Here is a 26,618-nt window from a genome sequence, read left to right as displayed (position 1 = left end):
ACTCTGCAGTCTTCCCTTCCATACCCTTCAGATAGTACACTAGTCTCTAACTCTGCAGTCTTCCCTTCCATACCCTTCAGATAGTACACTAGTCTCTAACTCTGCAGACTTCCCTTCCATACCCTTCAGATAGTACACTAGTCTGTAACTCTGCAGTCTTCCCTTCCATACCCTTCAGATAGTACACTAGTCTCTAACTCTGCAGACTTCCCTTCCATACCCTTCAGATAGTACACTAGTCTGTAACTCTGCAGACTTCCCTTCCATACCCTTCAGATAGTACACTAGTCTCTAACTCTGCAGACTTCCCTTCCATACCCTTCAGATAGTACACTAGTCTCTAACTCTGCAGACTTCCCTTCCATACCCTTCAGATAGTACACTAGTCTCTAACTCTGCAGACTTCCCTTCCATACCCTTCAGATAGTACACTAGTCTCTAACTCTGCAGACTTCCCTTCCATACCCTTCAGATAGTACACTAGTCTCTAACTCTGCAGACTTCCCTTCCATACCCTTCAGATAGTACACTAGTCTCTAACTCTGCAGACTTCCCTTCCATACCCTTCAGATAGTACACTAGTCTCTAACTCTGCAGTCTTCCCTTCCATACCCTTCAGATAGTACACTAGTCTCTAACTCTGCAGTCTTCCCTTCCATACCCTTCAGATAGTACACTAGTCTCTAACTCTGCAGACTTCCCTTCCATACCCTTCAGATAGTACACTAGTCTCTAACTCTGCAGACTTCCCTTCCATACCCTTCAGATAGTACACTAGTCTCTAACTCTGCAGTCTTCCCTTCCATACCCTTCAGATAGTACACTAGTCTCTAACTCTGCAGTCTTCCCTTCCATACCCTTCAGATAGTACACTAGTCTCTAACTCTGCAGACTTCCCTTCCATACCCTTCAGATAGTACACTAGTCTCTAACTCTGCAGACTTCCCTTCCATACCCTTCAGATAGTACACTAGTCTGTAACTCTGCAGTCTTCCCTTCCATACCCTTCAGATAGTACACTAGTCTGTAACTCTGCAGTCTTCCCTTCCATACCCTTCAGATAGTACACTAGTCTCTAACTCTGCAGTCTTCCCTTCCATACCCTTCAGATAGTACACTAGTCTCTAACTCTGCAGACTTCCCTTCCATACCTTTTGGCTTGTGAACATGTAGTCCTCAATGTAATTTTAGTATCCATATTTATAGAGGCAAATACTACCAGATAAAACCCTTTCTTTCAAACCTCTTGTTGGCAAGTTGTTGCTAACACAAGATAGATAACACAAACATGCTATGCTCCGTATTGATGTGCAGTTACGAGAGCGGTCAAACTGGCTGGCCACAGGGGTCGACCATCCCCCATGACCCACTGCTCTACACCCTGCCAATCAGACAGCAGAGCTCTAAACCGTGTCAATCAGACAGCAGTGCTCTAAACCCTGTCAATTTGACAGCAGAGCTCTAAACCCTGTTAATCAGACAGCAGAGCTCTAAACCCTGTCAATCAAACAGCAGAGCTTTAAACCCTGTCTATCAGACAGCAGAGCTCTAAACCCTGTCAATTAGACAGCAGAGCTCTAAACCCTGTCAATTAGACAGAGCTCTAAACCCTGTCTATCAGACAGCAGAGCTCTAAACCCTGTCAATCAGACAGCAGAGCTCTAAACCCTGTCAATCAGACAGCACAGCTCTACACCCTGTCAATCAGACAGCAGAGCTCTAAACCCTGTCAATCAGACAGCAGAGCTCTAAACCCTGTCAATCAGACATCAGTGCTCCAAACCCTGTTAATCAGACAGCAGAGCTTTAAACCATGTCAATCAGACAGCAGAGCTCTCATCCCTCTCAATCAGAGAGCAGCGCTCTCATCCCTGTCAATTAGACAGCAGAGCTCTCATCCCTGTCAATCAGACAGCAGAGCTCTAAACCCTGTCAATCAGACAGCAGAGCTTTAAACCCTGTCAATGAGACAGCAGTGCTCTAAACTGTGTCAATCAGACAGCAGAGCTCTAAACCCTGTCAATCAGACAGCAGAGCTTTAAACCCTGTCAATGAGACAGCAGTGCTCTAAACTGTGTCAATCAGACAGCAGAGCTTTAAACCCTGTCAATCAGACAGCAGAGCTTTAAACCCTGTCAATTAGACAGCAGAGCTCTAAACCCTGTCAATCAGACAGCAGAGCTTTAAACCCTGTCAATCAGACAGCAGAGCTCTAAACCCTGTCAATCAGACAGCAGAGCTCTAAACCCTGTCAATCAGACAGCACAGCTCTACACCCTGTCAATCAGACAGCAGAGCTCTAAACCCTGTCAATCAGACAGCAGAGCTCTAAACCCTGTCAATCAGACAGCAGAGCTTTAAACCCTGTCAATCAGACAGCAGAGCTCTAAACCCTGTCAATCAGACAGCAGAGCTCTAAACCCTGTCAATCAGACAGCACAGCTCTCATCCCTCTCAATCAGAGAGCAGCGCTCTCATCCCTGTCAATTAGACAGCAGAGCTCTCATCCCTGTCAATCAGACAGCAGAGCTCTAAACCCTGTCAATCAGACAGCAGAGCTTTAAACCCTGTCAATGAGACAGCAGTGCTCTAAACTGTGTCAATCAGACAGCAGAGCTCTAAACCCTGTCAATCAGACAGCAGAGCTTTAAACCCTGTCAATGAGACAGCAGAGCTCTAAACCCTGTCAATCAGACAGCAGAGCTTTAAACCCTGTCAATGAGACAGCAGTGCTCTAAACTGTGTCAATCAGACAGCAGAGCTTTAAACCCTGTCAATCAGACAGCACAGCTCTACACCCTGTCAATCAGACAGCAGAGCTCTAAACCCTGTCAATCAGACAGCAGAGCTCTAAACCCTGTCAATCAGACAGCAGAGCTCTAAACCCTGTCAATCAGACAGCAGAGCTCTAAACCCTGTCAATCAGACAGCAGAGCTCTAAACCCTGTCAATCAGACAGCAGAGCTTTAAACCTTGTCAATCAGACAGCAGAGCTCTAAACCCTGTCAATCAGACAGCAGAGCTCTAAACCCTGTCAATCAGACAGCAGAGCTTTAAACCCTGTCAATCAGACAGCAGAGCTTTAAACCCTGACAATCAGACAGCAGAGCTTTAAACCTTGTCAATCAGACAGCAGAGCTCTAAACCCTGTCAATCAGAAACCAGTGCAGCCTGCCATGGCAACTGATTATATTAGTTAAAGGGACAATACACCTCAAAAGTTTTTACATTTTTCAGATTCTACGAATAATAATGATCTGAAATAAACATTTACCTTATTCTCTCTTCATTAGCAATAACAACTATTGTATCACATATAGAAATAGTTAATTATTAAGCTGAGGACGAGTGATGAGGACAACAGTGGATTTGGCATCCTATGGGCCCTATAGGTCAGAGGGGAATATGCTCTCGGCTTGCATCCCAAATGGCACCCTATTCCCTGTATAGTGCACTACTTTAGACTAGAACCCATAGGGCCCAATAGAGAATAGGGTGCCATTTGGGACACTGGGAATCACCCAGCAGGAGTCTTCTTCCCCATCCATCGCTTCACAATTCACCTCTCTGTGTCCTTCTGTTTCGCTCACTCCATTTCCCCAACAATATGGTGGTCAGTAAACGAGAGAGGGGGGAAAAGTAAAACTCTTGACAACTAGTCAGGGTCTGACTCAAATGAAAGCAGAGAGACAAAATGTCTTCCTCATTTGTTGGGAACAGGAGTCTTAATGTGTTTCCAAATGGCACCTTATTCCATATATGTTTTTTTGACCAGCTCCTAGGGTAGTGGTCAAACATAGTGCACTAAACAGGGAGCCATTTGGGACTGATATTAGAATTAGTGAAGCATTTTCCCTCCAGATTGGACTCAGGAGCTTGGGGCTTAATCAAGTGGAAACAGGGGATGGGGAGTGTGGGGGTGGCCAGGCCAGGCCAGGCCAGGGGTAGGGTAGTAGGGTGGTAGAATGGGGCAATTGTTGTGAAGAAAGCCCTCATGTCGAGTCTGCTTTGATGTCTTCCTGCAGGGATACAGTTAATTTCCACAGTAGCATTCAACCCCAAAGCCAATTTTTGTTTGCAGATTACTAGAAAATTATTTGGAGCAAATTCTTACTTTCTTTGTAAAGTATGTTGTGAAATGCACTTTAAATGAATTGTAACTTCACTAGTTTGTGGACTAATTTACAACATGAATGTATTATTTATAATTGTCAGGTATGAGGCATTTTCCACAAAATGTTTTTAAATAGCTGAATTACTCGACTTCCTGACCGCAGCATCCACTGATCTGTAATGTGTTCCATCCACTGATCTGTAATGTGTTCCATCCACTGATCTGTAATGTGTTCCATCCACTGATCTGTAATGTGTTCCATCCACTGATCTGTAATGTGTTCCATCCACTGATCTGTAATGTGTTCCATCCACTGATCTGTAATGTGTTCCATCCACTGATCTGTAATGTGTTCCATCCACTGATCTGTAATGTGTTCCATCCATGTCAGTCAGTCATTCACTCTCTCTCTCTCTCGCTCTCTCTCTCTCATGACAATATCAATATTCACGAAAGATTCCTCCTCTCTTTCCCAGTGCGTCTAGAGTCCTCCTGTCTTTCCCAGTGCGTCTAGAGTCCTCCTCTCTTTCCCAGTGCGTCTAGAGTCCTCCTGTCTTTCCCAGTGCGTCTAGAGTCCTCCTCTCTTTCCCAGTGCGTCTAGAGTCCTCCTCTCTTTCCCAGTGCGTCTAGAGTCCTCCTCTCTTTCCCAGTGCGTCTAGAGTCCTCCTGTCTTTCCCAGTGCGTCTAGAGTCCTCCTCTCTTTCCCAGTGCGTCTAGAGTCCTACTCTCTTTCCCAGTGCGTCTAGAGTCCTCCTGTCTTTCCCAGTGCGTCTAGAGTCCTCCTCTCTTTCCCAGTGCGTCTAGAGTCCTCCTCTCTTTCCCAGTGCGTCTAGAGTCCTCCTGTCTTTCCCAGTGCGTCTAGAGTCCTCCTCTCTTTCCCAGTGCGTCTAGAGTCCTCCTCTCTTTCCCAGTGCGTCTAGAGTCCTCCTGTCTTTCCCAGTGCGTCTAGAGTCCTCCTGTCTTTCCCAGTGCGTCTAGAGTCCTCCTCTCTTTCCCAGTGCGTCTAGAGTCCTCCTCTCTTTCCCAGTGCCTCTATAATAGCAGACAAGCTCCCACTGATCCATTGTGTCGTAAAGCCTTTCTCATGCATGTCTTGAATGAAAGCCAGCGTATCGACGGGCTAAGGATAATCACGTTTAGAAAGGCTTAGCGTCTCTAAACGAAGCTGCACTGTTTTTCTGCCTCTTGTCTCAAACACTATTATTGTTTTACTGTGGAGAAAAACATCAGGAGTCTCAAATGAGATGTTTGGGAATGTGTACGTAGCCCGTGGATAGGCTATGTGAGAGCATGCAACGCAGAACAAAACGTTTAGAGCAATGCGAAACTATATTGCCCATACAGCGGCCAACAAACATGGGTTTGGGGTGATTTAAATCGGTGTTGTTAAAATGGAAAGTTTGACAACTGCACTTTGAGCACAAATTAAAAATAATTTTTTTTTTTAGATAAATCAAATGTACCTGTTTGAATGTCAAGCGGATCGACGCGTCGCTTACCTTTTTGGTTTAGTTCTCACACAGGTGCACAGACGCTTCCTGTCCCTCCCGCGACACACCCGAGGTCACCAAATGTCCATCTTCACTGACCGTTGTCCAACTCTTGCTCGATGGAATGAACCGAACACGTTTCAAAGTTGTGAATTAAATCGTAGTTACAATAAGTTGTAACTTCGCTGTAAAGAAGGGACGTGGCAGAATTTGAGGTGCATTATTCTCAGCCTACAGCGTAGGATTCTTAGGATGGAAATGGCCAGTTGTCAGTGTTGGAGGAGGTTCTCTCAACAGCACAAAGTGGATATTTGCATTTAGCCAACCCTCCCCTCGCCTTTCATTGCTACCATTGTTTGTCACAGCCCGGGATCTTATTTGGCTCCCGCACAAATCCTTGATGGCCAGAGCTCAAAGAGTGTAGCGCACCCGGGAGTTGCGCTACTCGGTAATTACAATGTCGTATATGTCGTGGTATGAAACACAACATTATCTTATAGACCGTTCATCTATGCGCTAATCTAATCTCTGAATCATTTAAGAATACAGAGACAATACGCCTACAAAGGAGGGGGAATTCCAAATGGGTTGCCAATATTGACCACGGAAATATAGGCGGCAGACCTTGCCTTAACAGGCTTATATTTTGGGTTCTGGGGTAAGACAGCTCATGAGACGTATAAATTGTATGAGGCATTTATAAGTTCTATTTTTCAAGAACCTATATATAATTAATTTAAACAATCAAAAAATGTATGTAAAAAAATCCCAGATTGCTCATATCAATCCCTCCTAAATGAAATGCTGTCAATAGTTTTGCTATCTGCCGTTGTACGCATCGGATATATAGATTATACATTCGATTTGTAACACGTTTTTCATTGACAAACAATCACAAAGCAGACAGTTCCAGAATGCACTATCCCTCCTGGCAGCAACAGGAGTCCTGTAGTGGCCTTCTCCATCCCCTGGACATTGTATTCTGCTATCTCTAACCACACTGTGGCAGTAGAGCACCATCCTTTGACGCATGGTACAAACCATTAAGCCTTGGACATAACAGGGCTAGGAAACATAACAATATGAATATACAGTATATATAATGTTTATTAAAATACATCAACGACAAAGACATATATGCATTATTATAATTGGTGATGAAATAACATGCATATAAATACAGTAGAATTATACAGTAAAAGGTGTATACATATATAGATGTGAATGCTTATATAGCTAGATATTTTGTTGCATTAAACTGTCAGTGGTGATTTGATATTGTTCGTCTGGTTGTGGAAGCCCAACAGCAGGGTTCCAGGTTCCAATGAGGAAGTAGTAGAGAGAACAGGAGGAGCAGCACCTAACACCTGAGATTCACCGTTGGGAGGAAAGCTCTACTACACACAACACACACAACCCACTCTGACGGAGAGGTAGTGTCCCAAATGTCACGCTATTCCCTAAATACTGCACTACTTTAGACTAGAGCCCTATGAGCCCTGGTCAAAGGTAGTACACTATAAAATGGAATGGTGTACCATTTGGGACGAAGGAGACAGTACTTAGCTTCTGGGAACAAGCAAATCTATGGGTCAACACCAAGGAGGAAATGATGTCACTTTTGATGACCTCTGTCCACATAGAGCTGTACTGTATCTGTTCTCCCTTTGTGAAGGTCCATGTGTAGAGAGGAGTAGCTTAGTCCAGCAGGACGTTTAAACTCATTTGATTCAGATTCAGAACTGTGCCATAGAAAACGTCTTACAAAACTGCACCACCGTGTCTTCAGCAACCCTTTACAATCGAATACCCACAGCAGTCAAGTGAGCCACACTCCAGTTTCCATCAGTGTGTCTGATCCCAGGATATCTCAGGGAAACTGTCTGGCTCTGGCATCCTGCCTGGCACAAAATGGAGGAGGGTTCAGATTCTGGGCTGTCTGAATGGCACCTTGTTATATAGTGCACTACATTTGGCAAACGTCTACAGGGTTAGAGTTAGGGCTAACCAATAGGGCTCTGGTCAAAAGTAGTGCACTATATAGGGAATAGGGTGCCATCTCAGATTGGGCAGCCTCAGGACAGAAGCGGAGACATTCCCATTGGGTGAGGAGGTTGAGTCCTTCTTCAGACAGACGGGTGTGGTCAGTCAGTCCTTTAAAGGTCTCTCAGTCTCTGACTGTTACTGTGACTGGGCTCATATTGGGTCATGTCTGGTGGTGGTGGTGGTAGTGGTGGTGATGGTGGTGTTCGTGGTGGTGACGGTGCTCGTGACGCTGCACCAAAGGCAACACAAAGGACCCAGGGCTGCCGTGCAGCCCAGATACCTGCTCCCTCTCCTTCTCCCTCTCAAGACAAGGGGGAGGCGGGGGAGCCTGCTGCTGCTGCTGCTGGGGATTGGAGTGAGGTGACAGGGGCGTTTTGGACGGGGACAGGCCCTGACCCTCCCTGGCTTTGGCCCGGAGCCGTTTGCTATGGCTGTGTTGCAGAGGGTGCTGGTGGTGGCTGGAGGAGGGGAGGTGGTACACATCCTGACCTCCGTGACCCCCAGATGAGGAGTTCCCTGTATGCAGCAGGGTCTGGAGTGGAGGAGGCTGAGGAGGGTAATGCCCCCCAGCATGGTATTTACTGGACTTGCCCCTTTCAATTCCCCCATTGGTCCCTCCAACGCCGGCTCCTTTAGATGTTCCTTTGGGGGACTTGAGGAAGTGTGACGCGCCACGACCCCGGGCTTCTAGAGGGGTGTAGTTCTCACCGATGACCTGCGAGTGGCGCTGGTGGGCGGCGTGAGCCTCGGGCTCCTGGGAACGGGAGCGGTTCTGGGACTGGGAGGTCCGCACATGGGTCTCCTGGGGGGGCGGGGGAGGGGTGGATCCTGGAGGAGGGAGAGAGAGAGAGAATAGAGAGAGAAAAAAGAGAGAGATAGAAAGACAGAGCGAGAAAGAGAGATAGACGGAGAGAGAGTACAGAGAGTGAGAGAGAGAGATCACAGAGAGAGAGAGAGAGAGAATACAGAGAGTGAGAGAGAGAGAGAGAGATTACAGAGAGTGAGAGACAGTGATATCACAGAGAGAGAGAGAGAGAGAGAGAGAGATGACACAGAGAGAGAGAGAAAGAGAGAGAATCCCATAATAAGTTGCATGGACTTACTCTGTGTGCAATAATAGCGTTTAACATGTTTTAATGACTACCTCATCTCTGTACCCCACACATACTGTACAATTATCTGTAAGGTCCCTCAGTCAAGCAGTGAATTTCAAACACAGCTTCAACAACAAAGACCAGGGAGATTTTGCACCTATTGGTAGATGGGCAAAAATAAAAAAAGATGACATTGTATGTCCCTTTGAGCATGGTGAAGTTATTAATTACACTTTGGATGGTGTATGAATACACCCAGTCACTATAAAGATACAGGCGTCCTTCCTAACTCAGTTGCCTGAGAGGAAGGAAACCGCTCAGGGATTTTACCATGAGGCCAATTCTCATTTTAAAACAGTTACAGAGTTTAATGGCCGTGATAGGAGGTAACTGAGGATGGATCAACAACATTGTAGTTACTCCACAATACTAATCTAAATGACAGAGTGAAAAGAAGGAAGACTGTAGAGTATAAAAATATTCCAGAACATGCATTCTGTTTGCAACAAGGCACTAAAGTAAAACTGCAAAAAAATGTGGCAAAGCAATTCACTTTTTGTCCTGAATACAAAGTGTCATGTTTGGGGCAAATCCAATCCAACACATTACTGAGTATCACTTTCCATATTTTCCAGCATAGTGGTGGCTGCATCATGTATGATTGTAATCGTTAAGGACTGGGGAGTTTTTCAGGATAAAAAAAGAAAACGAAGTGGAGCTAAGCACAGGCAAAATCCTAGAGAAAAACCTGGTTCAGTCTACTTTCCACTAGATACTGGGAGATGAATTCACCTTTCAGCAGTACAATAACCTAAAACACAAGGTCAAATCTACACTGGAATTGTTTACCAAGAAGACAGTGAATGTTCCTTAGTGGCAGACTTACAGTTTGGACTTGGACTGTTTGAAAATCAGTTTGGACTGCTTGAAAATCTATGGCAAGACCTGAAAATGGTTGTCTGGAAATGATCAAGAACCAATTTGACAGAGCTTGGAGAATTTTGAAAAGAATAATGGACAAATGTTGCTCAATCCAGGTGTAGAAATCTACCCAGAAAGACTTACCCAGAAAGACTCACAGCTCAGGGGGTTGAATACCTATCTAATCAAGATATATTTGTCTTATTTTTTTCTCATGTTTTTTTTTATTTTGTACAAATGTTAAAATGTTTCTTCCACTTTGATATACAGAGTATTTTCTGTAAATCGTTGACAAAAAATGACAATTAAATCTATTTTAATCCAACTCAACAAAATGTGGAAAAAGTCAAGGGGAGTGAATCCTCTCTGAAGGCAGTGTATGTTGTATAATAGACAAGTTCACTACAAGGCCACTTTATTCTCTTGAAGTTTAATTGGCTATCTGGCTCCAACACGTTGTAATTTTTTGTACAGGGAGCGAGATAAGCTGAGTGGTACCAACCTTCAAACCTGGAGGTGTAGTTCTCTATACCAGCTAGGTCCAGATAGTGATTCCTCCTCTCAGTGTTCTCATCCACACAGTAATGCTGTCCCTCACTGCTCTGACCTGGGTGGGCTGGCCTGGTGTAGGAGGACAGACGTCTGTTAGGGTGTGTGTTGTGTGTGTGTTTGTGTGCGTGTGTGCGTGTGTGTGCTGACCTGATGTGAGAAGAAAGCCGTCTGTCTGCTGATCGTCCCTCCTCCTGGTGAAGGCGTGCCGTCTCCCGGTCTGATGAGAGACAACAACATATAAACATAAACTACATAAACAACTACAACATAAACAGCCCTGTACAAACAACTAGCTACATCCCATAGAGAGAGACAGAATACAGCCATGATAAAGTTAACATAGATCTTTCTCTCTCTCTCTCTCTCTCTCTCTCTCTCTCTCTCTCTCTCTCGCTCTCTCTCTCTCTCTCTCTCAATTAAAATCAATTATATTCTATTTAAGGGTTTATTGGCATGGGAAACATATGTTAACATTGCCAAAGCAAGTGAAGAAGATAAAAAAAGTGAAATACACAACAAAAATTAAGTTCCAAAAGAATAAAGACATTTCAAATGTCATATTATGTGCAAATAGTTAAAGTACAAAAGGGAAATAAATAAACATAAATATGGGTTGTATTTACAATGGTGTTTGTTCTTCACTGGTTGAACTTTTCTTGTGGCAACAGGTCACAAATCTTGCTGCTGTGATGGCACACTGTGGTATTTCACCCAATAGATATGGGAGTTTATCAAAATTGGGTTTTGTTTTCAAATTGTTTGTGGGTCTGTGTAATCTGAGGGAAATATGTGTCTCTAATATGGTCATACATTTGGCAGGAGGTTAGGAAGTGCAGCTCAGTTTCCACCTCATTTTGTGGGCAGTGTGCACATAGCCTGTCTTCTCTTGAGGGCTAGGTCTGCCTACGGCGGACTTTCTCAATAGCAAGGCTATACTCACTGAGTCTGTACATAGTCAAAGCTTTCCTTAAGTTTGGGTCAGTCACAGTGGTCAGGTATTCTGCCACTGTGTACTTTCTGTTTAGGGCCAAATAGCATTCTAGTTTGCTCCGTTTTTTTGTAAATTTTTTCCAATGTGTCAAGCAATTATCTTTTTGTTTTCTCATGATTTGGTTGGGTCTAATTGTGTTGCTGTCCTGGGGCTCTGTGGGGTGTGTTTGTGTTTGTGAACAGAGCCCCAGGACCAGCTTGCTTAGGGGACTCTTCTCCAGGTTCATCTCTCTGTAGGTGATGGCTTTGTTATGGAAGGTTTGGGAATCGCTTCCTTTTAGGTGGTTGTAGAATTTAATGTCTCTTTTCTGGATTTTGATAATTAGCTGGTATTGGCCTAATTCTGCTCTGCATGCATTATTTGGTGTTTTACGTTGTACACAGAGGATATTTTAGCAGAATTCTGCATGCAGAGTCTCAATTTGGTGTTTGTCCCATTTTGTGAATTCTTGGTTGGTGAGCGGACCCCAGACCTCACAACCATAAAGGGCAACGGGTTCTATAACTGATTCAAGTATTTTTAGCCAGATCCTAATTGGTAGGTCAAATTTGATGTTCCTTTTGATGGCATCGAAGGCCCTTCTTGCCTTGTCTCTCAGCTCGTTCACAGTTTTGTGGAAGTTACCCGTGGTGCTGATGTTTAGGCCGAGGTATGTATAGTTGTTTTGTGTGCTTTAGGGCAACGGTGTCTAGATGGAATTTGTATTTGTGGTCCTGGCAGCTGGACCTTTTTTGGAACACCATTATTTTTGTCTTACTGAGATTTACTGTCAGGGCCCAGGTCTGACAGAATCTGTGCAGAAGATCTAGGTGCAGCTGTAGGCCCTCCTTGGTTGGGGATAGAAGCACCAGATCATTAGCAAACAGTAGACATTTGACTTCAGATTCTAGTAGGGTGAGGCCGGGTGCTGCAGAGTGATCTAGTGCCCTCGCCAATTCGTTGATATGTATGTTGAAGAGGGTGGGGCTTAAGCTGCATCCCTGTCTCACCCCACAGCCCTGTGGAAAAAAATATGTGTGTTTTTTGACAATTTTAACCACAGACGTGTTGTTTGTGTACATGGATTTGATGTTGAGGATTTTATAATGCTGTATGTTTTTCCCCCCACCACCACTTTCCATCAATTTGTATAGCAGACCCTCATGCAAAATTGAGTCAAAAGCTTTTTTGAAGTCAACAAAACATGAGAAGACTTTGCCTTTGCCTTTGTTTTGGTTTGTTTGTTTGTCAATTAGGGTGTGCAGGGTGAATACGTGGTCTGTCGTACGTTAATTTGGTAAAAATCCAATTTGACTTTTTCTCAGTACAATGTTTTCACTGAGGAAATGTACCAGTTTGCTGTTAATGATAATACAGAGGATTTTCCCAAGGTTGCTGTTGATGCAAATCCCATGGTAAATATTGGGGTCAAATTTGTCTCCACTTTTGTGGATTGGGGTGATCAGTCCTTTGTTCCAAATATTGGGGAAGATGCCAGAGCTAAGGATGATGTTAAAGAGTTTAAGTATTGGCATTTCTGGCCTGTATATTGTACCATTTCATTTAGGATACTGTCAACACCACAGGCCTTTTTGGGTTGGAGGGTTTTGTCCTGTAGTGGAGAATCCAGTGTGTTCTGGTAGTCTTTAATAGTTGATTCTAACATTTGTATTTGATCATGTATATGTTTTTGCTCTTCTTTGTTATAGAGCCAAAAAGATTGGAGAAGTGGTTTATCCACACATCTCCACTTCGGATAGATAACTCTTCGTGTTGTTGTATCTTTAGTATTTTCCCATTTTCCATGTAGTGGTTAGAGTCTATGGATTCTTCAATTACATTGAGCTGATTTCTGACGTGCTGTTCCTTCTTTTTCCGTAGTGTATTTCTGTATTGTTTTAGTGATTCACCATAGTGAAGTCGTAGGCTCAGGTTTTCTGGGTCTCTATGTTTTTGGTTGGATAGGTTTCTCAAGTTCTTTCTTAGGTTTTTGCATTTTTCATTAAACCATTTGTCATTGTTGTTCATTTTCTTTGGTTTTCTGTTTGAAATGTTGAGATTTGATAGGGAAGCTGAGAGGAAAAATATACTGTTTAGGTTTTCTACTGCCGAGTTTACACCTTCACTATTACAGTGAAACGTTTTGTCCAGGAAATTTTCGAAAAGGGATTGAATTTGTTGTTGCCTAATTGTTTTTTGGTAGGTTTCCACACTACTTTCCTTTTCACTATAGCCTTTCTTAATATTATTCAGTTCCTTTGGTTTTGATGATTTGATTCATGATTTGAGTATTGCTCTGTTCAAGTAGACTGTAATTTTGCTGTGATCTGATAGGGCTGTCAGTGGGCTGACTGAACGCTCTGAGAGAATGTGGGTTGAGGTCAGTGATAAAGTAGTCTACAGTACTACTGCCAAGAGATGAGCTATAGGTGTACCTACCGTAGGAGTCCCCTCAAAGCCTACCATTGATTATATACATGCCCAGCGTGCGACAGAGCTGCAGGAGTTGTGACATGTTTTTATTGGTTATGTTGTCGTAGTTGTGCCTAGGGGGGCACATGGGGGAGGGAATGCTGTCACCTCCAGGTAGGCGTTTGTCCCCCTGTGTGCTGAGGGTGTCAGGTTCTCTCTCGCTCTCTCAATATATATATATATCCCTCCCTCCATGTCTCTTACCTGGTCCAGTGGAGATGTGGTCTCTCCTGCGAGGACAGCGCTCTGGTGTGACAGTCAGTTTGACCCGTAGGGTCTTCCTCTTACTGTGGCAGGACGAGTGATTGACCGAGGCATCCACCACATCATAGATGGTGTGCATCAGACTGGACATGTCCTGGGGAGGAGGAGGAGGAGGAGGAGTGGACAAACACAGCTTATTATTACACATGTTATAACACAATATAATCTTCTCAGTAAGAACAAAGATAAAGGCTCCACTGTTCCTTATATAGGGCACTAACTTTGACCAGGATCTATAGGGCTGTAGTCAAAAGTAGTGCACTATGTCGGGAAGAGGGTGCTATTTGGGATGCAGACATAGACATATGGTGTTAACCCCGGTGTCCTGGCTAAATTCCCAATCTGGCCCTCATACCATCATGGCCTAATCATCCCCAGCTTCCAATTGGCTCATTCATCCCCTCCTTAACTATTCCCCAGGTGGTTGCTGTAAATGAGAATGTGTTTTCAGTCAACTTACCTGGTAAAATAAGGGTTGAATAAATAAAAGGAAGCCTTACCTCTTTAGTAACTTTGCCACTGTTGTCAAAATCATAGAGGGTGAAGATCCATTCCTGACGATTATCTTCCTCCACTGATACGTCACACTCTAGGTCCTGTCGGCATGGAGACACAAGGAATACTCCTTGTTAATGACAAAGACAGCATCCTGTCCAGGAAGTGTATTTGTACATCAGACTGCCTCACGCTACAAGGCTGTTCTGGCTGGGACAAGGCTTACTTACTTAATAACAAAAATACACCCCTATGGGCCCTGGTCAAAATTTGTGCACTATATAGGGAATAGGGTGCCATTTGGGACAAATCCTAGGTGATACTCTTTGCCTAGAAACACAAACACAGTGACTTTGACAACCAGCAGAGGGCAGCAGAGTCAAACCTTTCCTTTCCTACTGCAGCATTTATTCTCTCCACTCAGTCACACTCTCCACTACTGACTCCTTTTCAACAGTCACTCACTCTCCACTACTGGCTGCTTTTCCACAGTCACTCACTCTCCACTACTGGCTGCTTTTCCACAGTCACTCACTCTCCACTACTGACTGCTTTTCCACAGTCACTCACTCTCCACTACTGGCTGCTTTTCCACAGTCACTCATTCTCCACTACTGGCTGCTTTTCCACAGTCACTCACTCTCCACTACTGACTGCTTTTCCACAGTCACTCACTCTCCACTACTGGCTGCTTTTCCACAGTCACTCACTCTCCACTACTGGCTGCTTTTCCACTGTCACTCACTCTCCACTACTGGCTGCTTTTCCACAGTCACTCACTCTCCACTACTGGCTGCTTTTCCACAGTCACTCACTCTCCACTACTGGCTGCTTTTCCACAGTCACTCACTCTCCAATACTGACTGCTTTTCCACAGTCACTCACTCTCCACTACTGGCTGCTTTTTCACAGTCACTCACTCTCCACTACTGACTGCTTTTCCACAGTCACTCACTCTCCACTACTGGCTGCTTTTCCACAGTCACTCACTCTCCACTACTGACTGCTTTTCCACAGTCACTCACTCTCCACTACTGACTGCTTTTCCACAGTCACTCACTCTCCACTACTGACTGCTTTTCCACAGTCACTCACTCTCCACTACTGGCTGCTTTTCCACAGTCACTCACCCTCCCCTGCTGGCTGCTTTTCCACAGTCACTCACTCTCCACTACTGGCTGCTTTTCCACAGTCACTCACTCTCCACTACTGACTGCTTTTCCACAGTCACTCACTCTCCACTACTGACTGCTTTTCCACAGTCACTCACTCTCCACTACTGGCTGCTTTTCCACAGTCACTCACCCTCCCCTGCTGGCTGCTTTTCCACAGTCACTCACTCTCCACTACTGGCTGCTTTTCCACAGTCACTCACTCTCCACTACTGGCTGCTTTTCCACAGTCACTCACTCTCCACTACTGACTGCTTTTCCACAGTCACTCACTCTCCACTACTGACTGCTTTTCCACAGTCACTCACTCTCCACTACTGGCTGCTTTTCCACAGTCACTCACTCTCCACTACTGGCTGCTTTTCCACAGTCACTCACTCTCCCCTGCTGGCTGCTTTTCAAAGCAGGAATATAAACCAGTAAAAGAATCACATTCAGCAAAAGCCCTTTAACTGCCGTGACGACCTGCAGTTGGAGAAGAGAGGGAGAAAAGGAGAAGAGAGGGAAGGGAAAGGGGGAGGAGGAATGCCCTACCACCCCAATATAACATCATGTCTTTCTTCCTGGTCCAGGAAAAAGACGTTAACCACAATTCTCAGTTACAGCTTTTCTGGAAGTAACTTTGATTCAGAGGTATCTGGTAACATGACTGTAATTGTATAAATAAACGTTCGGAGCGGCAGGCCTTGCAGAGAGGCTGTGCTGCAGGCATAGAGAGGGAGCTAGCTGACAGAAAGAGAGAGAGAATGTAGTGTACACTACATCTAGCCTGTAGTGTACACTTCATTCAACATATAAGATCCATATCATGTAGTGTACACTACATTCAACATATAAGATCCATAGCATGTAGTGTACACTACAATAACCATATAAGATCCATAGCATGTAGTGTACTCTACATTCAACATATAAGATCCATAGCATGTAGTGTACACTACATTCAACATATAAGATCCATAGCATGTAGTGTACACTACATTCAACATATAAGATCCGTAGCATGTAGTGTACACTACATTCAACATATAAGATCCATAGCATGTAGTGTACACTACAATAAACTTATAAGATCCATAGTATGTAGTGTACACTACATTCAACATATAAGATCCATAGCATGTAGTGTACACTACATTCAACATATAAGATCCATAGCATGTAGTGTACACTACAATAAACTTATAAGATCCATAGCATGTAGTGTACACTACAATAAACTTATACGATCCATAGCATGTAGTGTACACTACATTCAACATATAAGATCCATAGCATGTAGTGTACACTACATTCAACATATAAGATCCATAGCATGTAGTGTACTCTACATTCAACATATAAGATCCATAGCATGTAGTGTACACTACATTCAACATATAAGATCCATAGCATGTAGTGTACACTACATTCAACATATAAGATCCATAGCATGTAGTGTACACTACATTCAACATATAAGATCCATAGCATGTAGTGTACTCTACATTCAACATATAAGATCCATAGCATGTAGTGTACACTACATTCAACATATAAGATCCATAGCATGTAGTGTACACTACATTCAACATATAAGATCCATAGCATGTAGTGTACACTACATTCAACATATAAGATCCGTAGCATGTAGTGTACACTACATTCAACATATAAGATCCATAGCATGTAGTGTACACTACAATAAACTTATAAGATCCATAGCATGTAGTGTACACTACAATAAACTTATAAGATCCATAGCATGTAGTGTACTCTACATTCAACATATAAGATCCATAGCATGTAGTGTACACTACATTCAACATATAAGATCCATAGCATGTAGTGTACACTACATTCAACATATAAGATCCATAGCATGTAGTGTACACTACATTCAACATATAAGATCCATAGCATGTAGTGTACTCTACATTCAACATATAAGATCTCTAGCATGTAGTGTACACTACATTCAACATATAAGATCCATATCATGTAGTGTACACTACATTCAACATATAAGATCTATAGCATGTAGTCCACACTACATTCAACATATAAGATCCATAGCATGTAGTGTACACTACAATAACCATATAAGATCCATAGCATGTAGTGTACTCTACATTCAACATATAAGATCCATAGCATGTAGTGTACACTACATTCAACATATAAGATCCATAGCATGTAGTGTACACTACATTCAACATATAAGATCCGTAGCATGTAGTGTACACTACATTCAACATATAAGATCCATAGCATGTAGTGTACACTACAATAAACTTATAAGATCCATAGTATGTAGTGTACACTACATTCAACATATAAGATCCATAGCATGTAGTGTACACTACATTCAACATATAAGATCCATAGCATGTAGTGTACACTACAATAAACTTATAAGATCCATAGCATGTAGTGTACACTACAATAAACTTATACGATCCATAGCATGTAGTGTACACTACATTCAACATATAAGATCCATAGCATGTAGTGTACACTACATTCAACATATAAGATCCATAGCATGTAGTGTACTCTACATTCAACATATAAGATCCATAGCATGTAGTGTACACTACATTCAACATATAAGATCCATAGCATGTAGTGTACACTACATTCAACATATAAGATCCATAGCATGTAGTGTACACTACATTCAACATATAAGATCCATAGCATGTAGTGTACTCTACATTCAACATATAAGATCCATAGCATGTAGTGTACACTACATTCAACATATAAGATCCATAGCATGTAGTGTACACTACATTCAACATATAAGATCCATAGCATGTAGTGTACACTACATTCAACATATAAGATCCGTAGCATGTAGTGTACACTACATTCAACATATAAGATCCATAGCATGTAGTGTACACTACAATAAACTTATAAGATCCATAGCATGTAGTGTACACTACATTCAACATATAAGATCCATAGCATGTAGTGTACACTACATTCAACATATAAGATCCATAGCATGTAGTGTACACTACATTCAACATATAAGATCCATAGCATGTAGTGTACTCTACATTCAACATATAAGATCCATAGCATGTAGTGTACACTACATTCAACATATAAGATCCATAGCATGTAGTGTACACTACATTCAACATATAAGATCCATAGCATGTAGTGTACACTACATTCAACATATAAGATCCGTAGCATGTAGTGTACACTACATTCAACATATAAGATCCATAGCATGTAGTGTACACTACATTCAACATATAAGATCCATAGCATGTAGTGTACTCTACATTCAACATATAAGATCTCTAGCATGTAGTGTACACTACATTCAACATATAAGATCCATATCATGTAGTGTACACTACATTCAACATATAAGATCTATAGCATGTAGTCCACACTACATTCAACATATAAGATCCATAGCATGTAGTGTACACTACAATAACCATATAAGATCCATAGCATGTAGTGTACTCTACATTCAACATATAAGATCCATAGCATGTAGTGTACACTACATTCAACATATAAGATCCATAGCATGTAGTGTACACTACATTCAACATATAAGATCCGTAGCATGTAGTGTACACTACATTCAACATATAAGATCCATAGCATGTAGTGTACACTACAATAAACTTATAAGATCCATAGTATGTAGTGTACACTACATTCAACATATAAGATCCATAGCATGTAGTGTACACTACATTCAACATATAAGATCCATAGCATGTAGTGTACACTACAATAAACTTATAAGATCCATAGCATGTAGTGTACACTACAATAAACTTATACGATCCATAGCATGTAGTGTACACTACATTCAACATATAAGATCCATAGCATGTAGTGTACACTACATTCAACATATAAGATCCATAGCATGTAGTGTACTCTACATTCAACATATAAGATCCATAGCATGTAGTGTACACTACATTCAACATATAAGATCCATAGCATGTAGTGTACACTACATTCAACATATAAGATCCATAGCATGTAGTGTACACTACATTCAACATATAAGATCCATAGCATGTAGTGTACACTACATTCAACATATAAGATCCATAGCATGTAGTGTACACTACAATAAACTTATAAGATCCATAGCATGTAGTGTACACTACAATAAACTTATACGATCCATAGCATGTAGTGTACACTACATTCAACATATAAGATCCATAGCATGTAGTGTACACTACATTCAACATATAAGATCCATAGCATGTAGTGTACTCTACATTCAACATATAAGATCCATAGCATGTAGTGTACACTACATTCAACATATAAGATCCATAGCATGTAGTGTACACTACATTCAACATATAAGATCCATAGCATGTAGTGTACACTACATTCAACATATAAGATCCGTAGCATGTAGTGTACACTACATTCAACATATAAGATCCATAGCATGTAGTGTACACTACAATAAACTTATAAGATCCATAGCATGTAGTGTACACTACAATAAACTTATAAGATCCATAGCATGTAGTGTACTCTACATTCAACATATAAGATCCATAGCATGTAGTGTACACTACATTCAACATATAAGATCCATAGCATGTAGTGTACACTACATTCAACATATAAGATCCATAGCATGTAGTGTACACTACATTCAACATATAAGATCCATAGCATGTAGTGTACTCTACATTCAACATATAAGATCTCTAGCATGTAGTGTACACTACATTCAACATATAAGATCCATATCATGTAGTGTACACTACATTCAACATATAAGATCTATAGCATGTAGTCTACACTACATTCAACATATAAGAGCCATAGCATGTAGTGTACACTACATTCAACATATAAGATCCGTAGCATGTAGTGTACACTACATTCAACATATAAGATCCATAGCATGTAGTGTACACTACATTCAACATATAAGATCCATAGCATGTAGTGTACACTACATTCAACATATAAGATCCATAGCATGTAGTGTACACTACAATAAACTTATAAGATCCATAGCATGTAGTGTACACTACAATAAACTTATAAGATCCATAGCATGTAGTGTACTCTACATTCAACATATAAGATCCATAGCATGTAGTGTACACTACATTCAACATATAAGATCCGTAGCATGTAGTGTACACTACATTCAACATATAAGATCCGTAGCATGTAGTGTACACTACATTCAACATATAAGATCCATAGCATGTAGTGTACACTACATTCAACATATAAGATCCATAGCATGTAGTGTACACTACATTCAACATATAAGATCCAGAGGAAGATGTAAAAAAGACTGGTGTCTAACTTACATCCAGGCTGATGCGTTTCTTCCCAGAGCCTTTGCCTGCGTCCCCTCCTCTCAGTAGCTGCCTGTCTGGCCCTGGGTCTGTGTGGGGGTACTGCAGGTAACTGTCACAGCCCTCAGCAGCCTTCTCTGGAGGTAGAACCACTGGAACAACACAACAACACACATCTTTATCTTCATCTTTATTCAGATCCCCATTAGCTGACGCCATGATGACAGCTAGTCTTCCTGGGGTTCTAAACCCAACAACACAGAGACATAACAGACATGATGACAGCTAGTCTTCCTGGGGTCCTAAACCCAACAACACAGACGTAACAGACATGATGACAGCTAGTCTTCCTGGGGTCCTAAACCCAACAACACAGAGACATAACAGACATGATGACAGCTAGTCTTCCTGGGGTCCTAAACCCAACAACACAGAGACATAACAGACATGATGACAGCTAGTCTTCCTGGGGTTCTAAACCCAACAACACAGAGACATAACAGACATGATGACATCTAGTCTTCCTGGGGTCCTAAACCCAACAACACAGACGTAACAGACATGATGACAGCTAGTCTTCCTGGGGTTCTAAACCCAACAACACAGAGACGTAACAGACATAATGACAGCTAGTCTTCCTGGGGTCCTAAACCCAACAACACAGACGTAACAGACATGATGACAGCTAGTCTTCCTGGGGTCCTAAACCCAACAACACAGAGACATAACAGACATGATGACAGCTAGTCTTCCTGGGGTCCTAAACCCAACAACACAGAGACATAACAGACATGATGACAGCTAGTCTTCCTGGGGTTCTAAACCCAACAACACAGACGTAACAGACATGATGACAGCTAGTCTTCCTGGGGTTCTAAACCCAACAACACAGAGACATAACAGACATGATGACAGCTAGTCTTCCTGGGGTTCTAAACCCAACAACACAGAGACATAACAGACATGATGACAGCTAGTCTTCCTGGGGTCCTAAACCCAACACCACAGAGACGTAACAGACATGATGACAGCTAGTCTTCCTGGGGTTCTAAACCCAACAACACAGAGACGTAACAGACATGATGACAGCTAGTCTTCCTGGGGTTCTAAACCCAACAACACAGACGTAACAGACATGATGACAGCTAGTCTTCCTGGGGTTCTAAACCCAACACAGAGACGTAACAGACATGATGACAGCTAGTCTTCCTGGGGTTCTAAACCCAACAACACAGAGACATAACAGACATGATGACAGCTAGTCTTCCTGGGGTTCTAAACCCAACAACACAGAGACGTAACAGACATGATGACAGCTAGTCTTCCTGGGGTTCTAAACCCAACAACACAGAGACGTAACAGACATGATGACAGCTAGTCTTCCTGGGGTCCTAAACCCAACAACACAGAGACATAACAGACATGATGACAGCTAGTCTTCCTGGGGTTCTAAACCCAACAACACAGAGACATAACAGACATGATGACAGCTAGTCTTCCTGGGGTTCTAAACCCAACAACACAGACGTAACAGACATGATGACAGCTAGTCTTCCTGGGGTTCTAAACCCAACAACACAGAGACGTAACAGACATAATGACAGCTAGTCTTCCTGGGGTTCTAAACCCAACAACACAGAGACATAACAGACATGATGACAGCTAGTCTTCCTGGGGTTCTAAACCCAACAACACAGAGACGTAACAGACATGATGACAGCTAGTCTTCCTGGGGTTCTAAACCCAACAACACAGAGACATAACAGACATGATGACAGCTAGTCTTCCTGGGGTCCTAAACCCAACAACACAGAGACATAACAGACATAATGACAGCTAGTCTTCCTGGGGTCCTAAACCCAACAACACAGAGACGTAACAGACATGATGACAGCTAGTCTTCCTGGGGTTCTAAACCCAACAACACAGAGACATAACAGACATGATGACAGCTAGTCTTCCTGGGGTTCTAAACCCAACAACACAGAGACATAACAGACATGATGACAGCTAGTCTTCCTGGGGTTCTAAACCCAACAACACAGACGTAACAGACATGATGACAGCTAGTCTTCCTGGGGTTCTAAACCCAACACAGAGACGTAACAGACATGATGACAGCTAGTCTTCCTGGGGTCCTAAACCCAACAACACAGAGACATAACAGACATGATGATAGCTAGTCTTCCTGGGGTCCTAAACCCAACAACACAGAGACGTAACAGACATGATGACAGCTAGTCTTCCTGGGGTTCTAAACCCAACAACACAGAGACGTAACAGACATGATGACAGCTAGTCTTCCTGGGGTTCTAAACCCAACAACACAGAGACATAACAGACATGATGACAGCTAGTCTTCCTGGGGTTCTAAACCCAACAACACAGAGACATAACAGACATGATGACAGCTAGTCTTCCTGGGGTCCTAAACCCAACAACACAGAGACGTAACAGACATGATGACAGCTAGTCTTCCTGGGGTCCTAAACCCAACAACACAGAGACATAACAGACATGATGACAGCTAGTCTTCCTGGGGTCCTAAACCCAACAACACAGAGACGTAACAGACATGATGACAGCTAGTCTTCCTGGGGTTCTAAACCCAACAACACAGAGACATAACAGACATGATGACAGCTAGTCTTCCTGGGGTCCTAAACCCAACAACACAGAGACATAACAGACATGATGACAGCTAGTCTTCCTGGGGTCCTAAACCCAACAACACAGAGACGTAACAGACATGATGACAGCTAGTCTTCCTGGGGTCCTAAACCCAACAACACAGAGACATAACAGACATGATGACAGCTAGTCTTCCTGGGGTCCTAAACCCAACAACACAGAGACGTAACAGACATGATGACAGCTAGTCTTCCTGGGGTCCTAAACCCAACAACACAGAGACATAACAGACATGATGACAGCTGGTCTTCCTGGGGTCCTAAACCCAACAACACAGAGACATAACAGACATGATGACAGCTAGTCTTCCTGGGGTCCTAAACCCAACAACACAGAGACGTAACAGACATGATGACAGCTAGTCTTCCTGGGGTCCTAAGACAGAGACGTAACAGACATGAGACTCTATTGAAAACTTTACAACATCCACTTGGAATAGGAAATACGTTTTTCATCATGGACTCATATAGAATGTGGACTCAAAGATTGTTATTCTGCTGTACATACAAGTCATGTAGTTAACTATGCAGCATCAGTGATTGTGAGAGCTTGTCTAGGATCAGTTCAGACTTTTAGATCATAATGAATCATATTATATGGACAGATCCTAGATAAGCGCTACTATTCTGAGACGCTTTTGTTGATGACGGGCCCAGATCTGTGCTCTGCAGATGAAAGTATTTATTCATATCTTACCAGTCTGAAACATTGAAACATGTATTCTTCTACTTACCCTCTAGGGGACAGTGATGGTCTAAGAATTGTCTACCCTTCAGCTCACTATGTGGAAACTCCTAGGAGGGAAAGAGAGGCAGGACAGACAGGTAGAGAGAGAAAGAAAGGGAGGAGAGAGGGGTAGAGATAGGGAGGAGAAGAGAGGGAGGAGAGAAAGAGGAGAGAGGGGTAGAGAGAGAGGGAGGAGAGAGGTAGAGAGAAGGAAGAGAGAGAGAGAGGGAGGAGAGAGAGGGGGGAGAGGGAGGAGAGAGAGAGAGGGAGGAGAGAGAGATGTAAGTAAATCTACAGCTTTTTGACGCCAGACACTGAGAAAACAACCAGTTACAGCTGAAGCATTTCCTAATCTGGGAAGGAGGGAGGAGAGATGAGAGAGAGAGAGAGAGAGAGAGAGAGAGAGAGAGAGAGAGAGAGAGAGAGAGAGAGAGAGAGAGAGAGAGAGAGAGAGAGAGAGAGAAATAACACTTAGAGCATTTGCATGCTTATAATGCTTTACTGTCTGGGGCGGACAGAGAGAGAGCCAGCACTGCCAAGCTTTCAAGCTGCCTCCAACTCCCATAAAAGTCACTTGTGCATCTATCAAAACAGACATATGTGCTCTGTCATCTTGACCTGTTCCAGGAGAGAGGCTGAAACCCAAATGGAACCCCATAGGGCTTTGGTAAAAGTATAGTGCACTATAAAGGGAATAGGGTGCCATTTAAGATGCAATTCATATTTGTTCTGATTCTACTTGGGCATTGAGAGATGGGGGCTTGGGATTTCACATGTAACAGTGGGATGTGATTGGGTTTGATAGGGGGCTACAGTGGGATGTGATTGGGTTTGATAGGGGGCTACAGTGGGATGTGATTGGGTTTGATAGGGGGCTACAGTGGGATGTGATTGGGTTTGATAGGGGGCTACAGTGGGATGTGATTGGGTTTGATAGGGGGCTACAGTGGGATGTGATTGGGTTTGATAGGGGGCTACAGTGGGATGTGATTGGGTTTGATAGGGGGCTACAGTGGGATGTGATTGGGTTTGATAGGGGGCTACAGTGGGATGTGATTGGGTTTGATAGGGGGCTACAGTGGGATGTGATTGGGTTTGATAGGGGGCTACAGTGGGATGTGATTGGGTTTGATAGGGGGCTACAGTGGGATGTGATTGGGTTTGATAGGGGGCTACAGTGGGATGTGATTGGGTTCGATAGGGGGCTACAGTGGGATGTGATTGGGTTCGATAGGGGGCTACAGTGGGATGTGATTGGGTTTGATAGGGGGCTACAGTGGGATGTGATTGGGTTTGATAGGGGGCTACAGTGGGATGTGATTGGGTTTGATAGGGGGCTACAGTGGGATGTGATTGGGTTTGATAGGGGGCTACAGTGGGATGTGATTGGGTTTGATAGGGGGCTACAGTGGGATGTGATTGGGTTTGATAGGGGGCTACAGTGGGATGTGATTGGGTTTGATAGGGGGCTACAGTGGGATGTGATTGGGTTTGATAGGGGGCTACAGTGGGATGTGATTGGGTTTGATAGGGGGCTACAGTGGGATGTGATTGGGTTCGATAGGGGGCTACAGTGGGATGTGATTGGGTTCGATAGGGGGCTACAGTGGGATGTGATTGGGTTCGATAGGGGGCTACAGTGGGATGTGATTGGGTTCGATAGGGGGCTACAGTGGGATGTGATTGGGTTCGATAGGGGGCTACAGTGGGATGTGATTGGGTTCGATAGGGGGCTACAGTGGGATGTGATTGGGTTCGATAGGGGGCTACAGTGGGATGTGATTGGGTTCGATAGGGGGCTACAGTGGGATGTGATTGGGTTTGATAGGGGGCTACAGTGGGATGTGATTGGGTTTGATAGGGGGCTACAGTGGGATGTGATTGGGTTTGATAGGGGGCTACAGTGGGATGTGATTGGGTTTGATAGGGGGCTACAGTGGGATGTGATTGGGTTTGATAGGGGGCTACAGTGGGATGTGATTGGGTTTGATAGGGGGCTACAGTGGGATGTGATTGGGTTTGATAGGGGGCTACAGTGGGATGTGATTGGGTTTGATAGGGGGCTACAGTGGGATGTGATTGGGTTTGATAGGGGGCTACAGTGGGATGTGATTGGGTTTGATAGGGGGCTACAGTGGGATGTGATTGGGTTTGATAGGGGGCTACAGTGGGATGTGATTGGGTTTGATAGGGGGCTACAGTGGGATGTGATTGGGTTTGATAGCGGGCTACAGTGGGATGTGATTGGGTTTGATAGGGGGCTACAGTGGGATGTGATTGGGTTTGATAGGGGGCTACA

General features: G+C 43.3%; 1 protein-coding gene across 1 annotated transcript in view; it reads right to left on the bottom strand.

Annotated features, from left to right (window-relative positions):
- Positions 1–6,693: 6,693 nt before the first annotated feature.
- Positions 6,694–26,618, bottom strand: part of LOC106574162 (protein naked cuticle homolog 2-like) — an 89,259-nt gene continuing 69,334 nt past the window's right edge. The window contains exons 4-10 of the mRNA XM_082959589.1: positions 24,327–24,387; positions 20,915–21,054; positions 14,424–14,519; positions 13,864–14,017; positions 10,365–10,434; positions 10,168–10,286; positions 6,694–8,478 (exon numbers count right to left, since the gene is read on the bottom strand). Coding sequence (XP_082815715.1) covers positions 7,811–8,478; positions 10,168–10,286; positions 10,365–10,434; positions 13,864–14,017; positions 14,424–14,519; positions 20,915–21,054; positions 24,327–24,387 — 1,308 coding nt within the window. The 3' untranslated portion in view covers positions 6,694–7,810. The remainder of the gene's footprint in view (positions 8,479–10,167; positions 10,287–10,364; positions 10,435–13,863; positions 14,018–14,423; positions 14,520–20,914; positions 21,055–24,326; positions 24,388–26,618) is intronic.

The sequence above is a fragment of the Salmo salar genome, chromosome 02, assembly GCF_965601325.2.
Source record: "Salmo salar chromosome 02, fSalSal1, whole genome shotgun sequence".
NCBI classification, from domain to species: Eukaryota; Metazoa; Chordata; class Actinopteri; order Salmoniformes; family Salmonidae; genus Salmo; species Salmo salar.
Note: the sequence above shows the minus strand (reverse complement) of the source record. Positions and strands in the feature narration are given on the sequence as shown.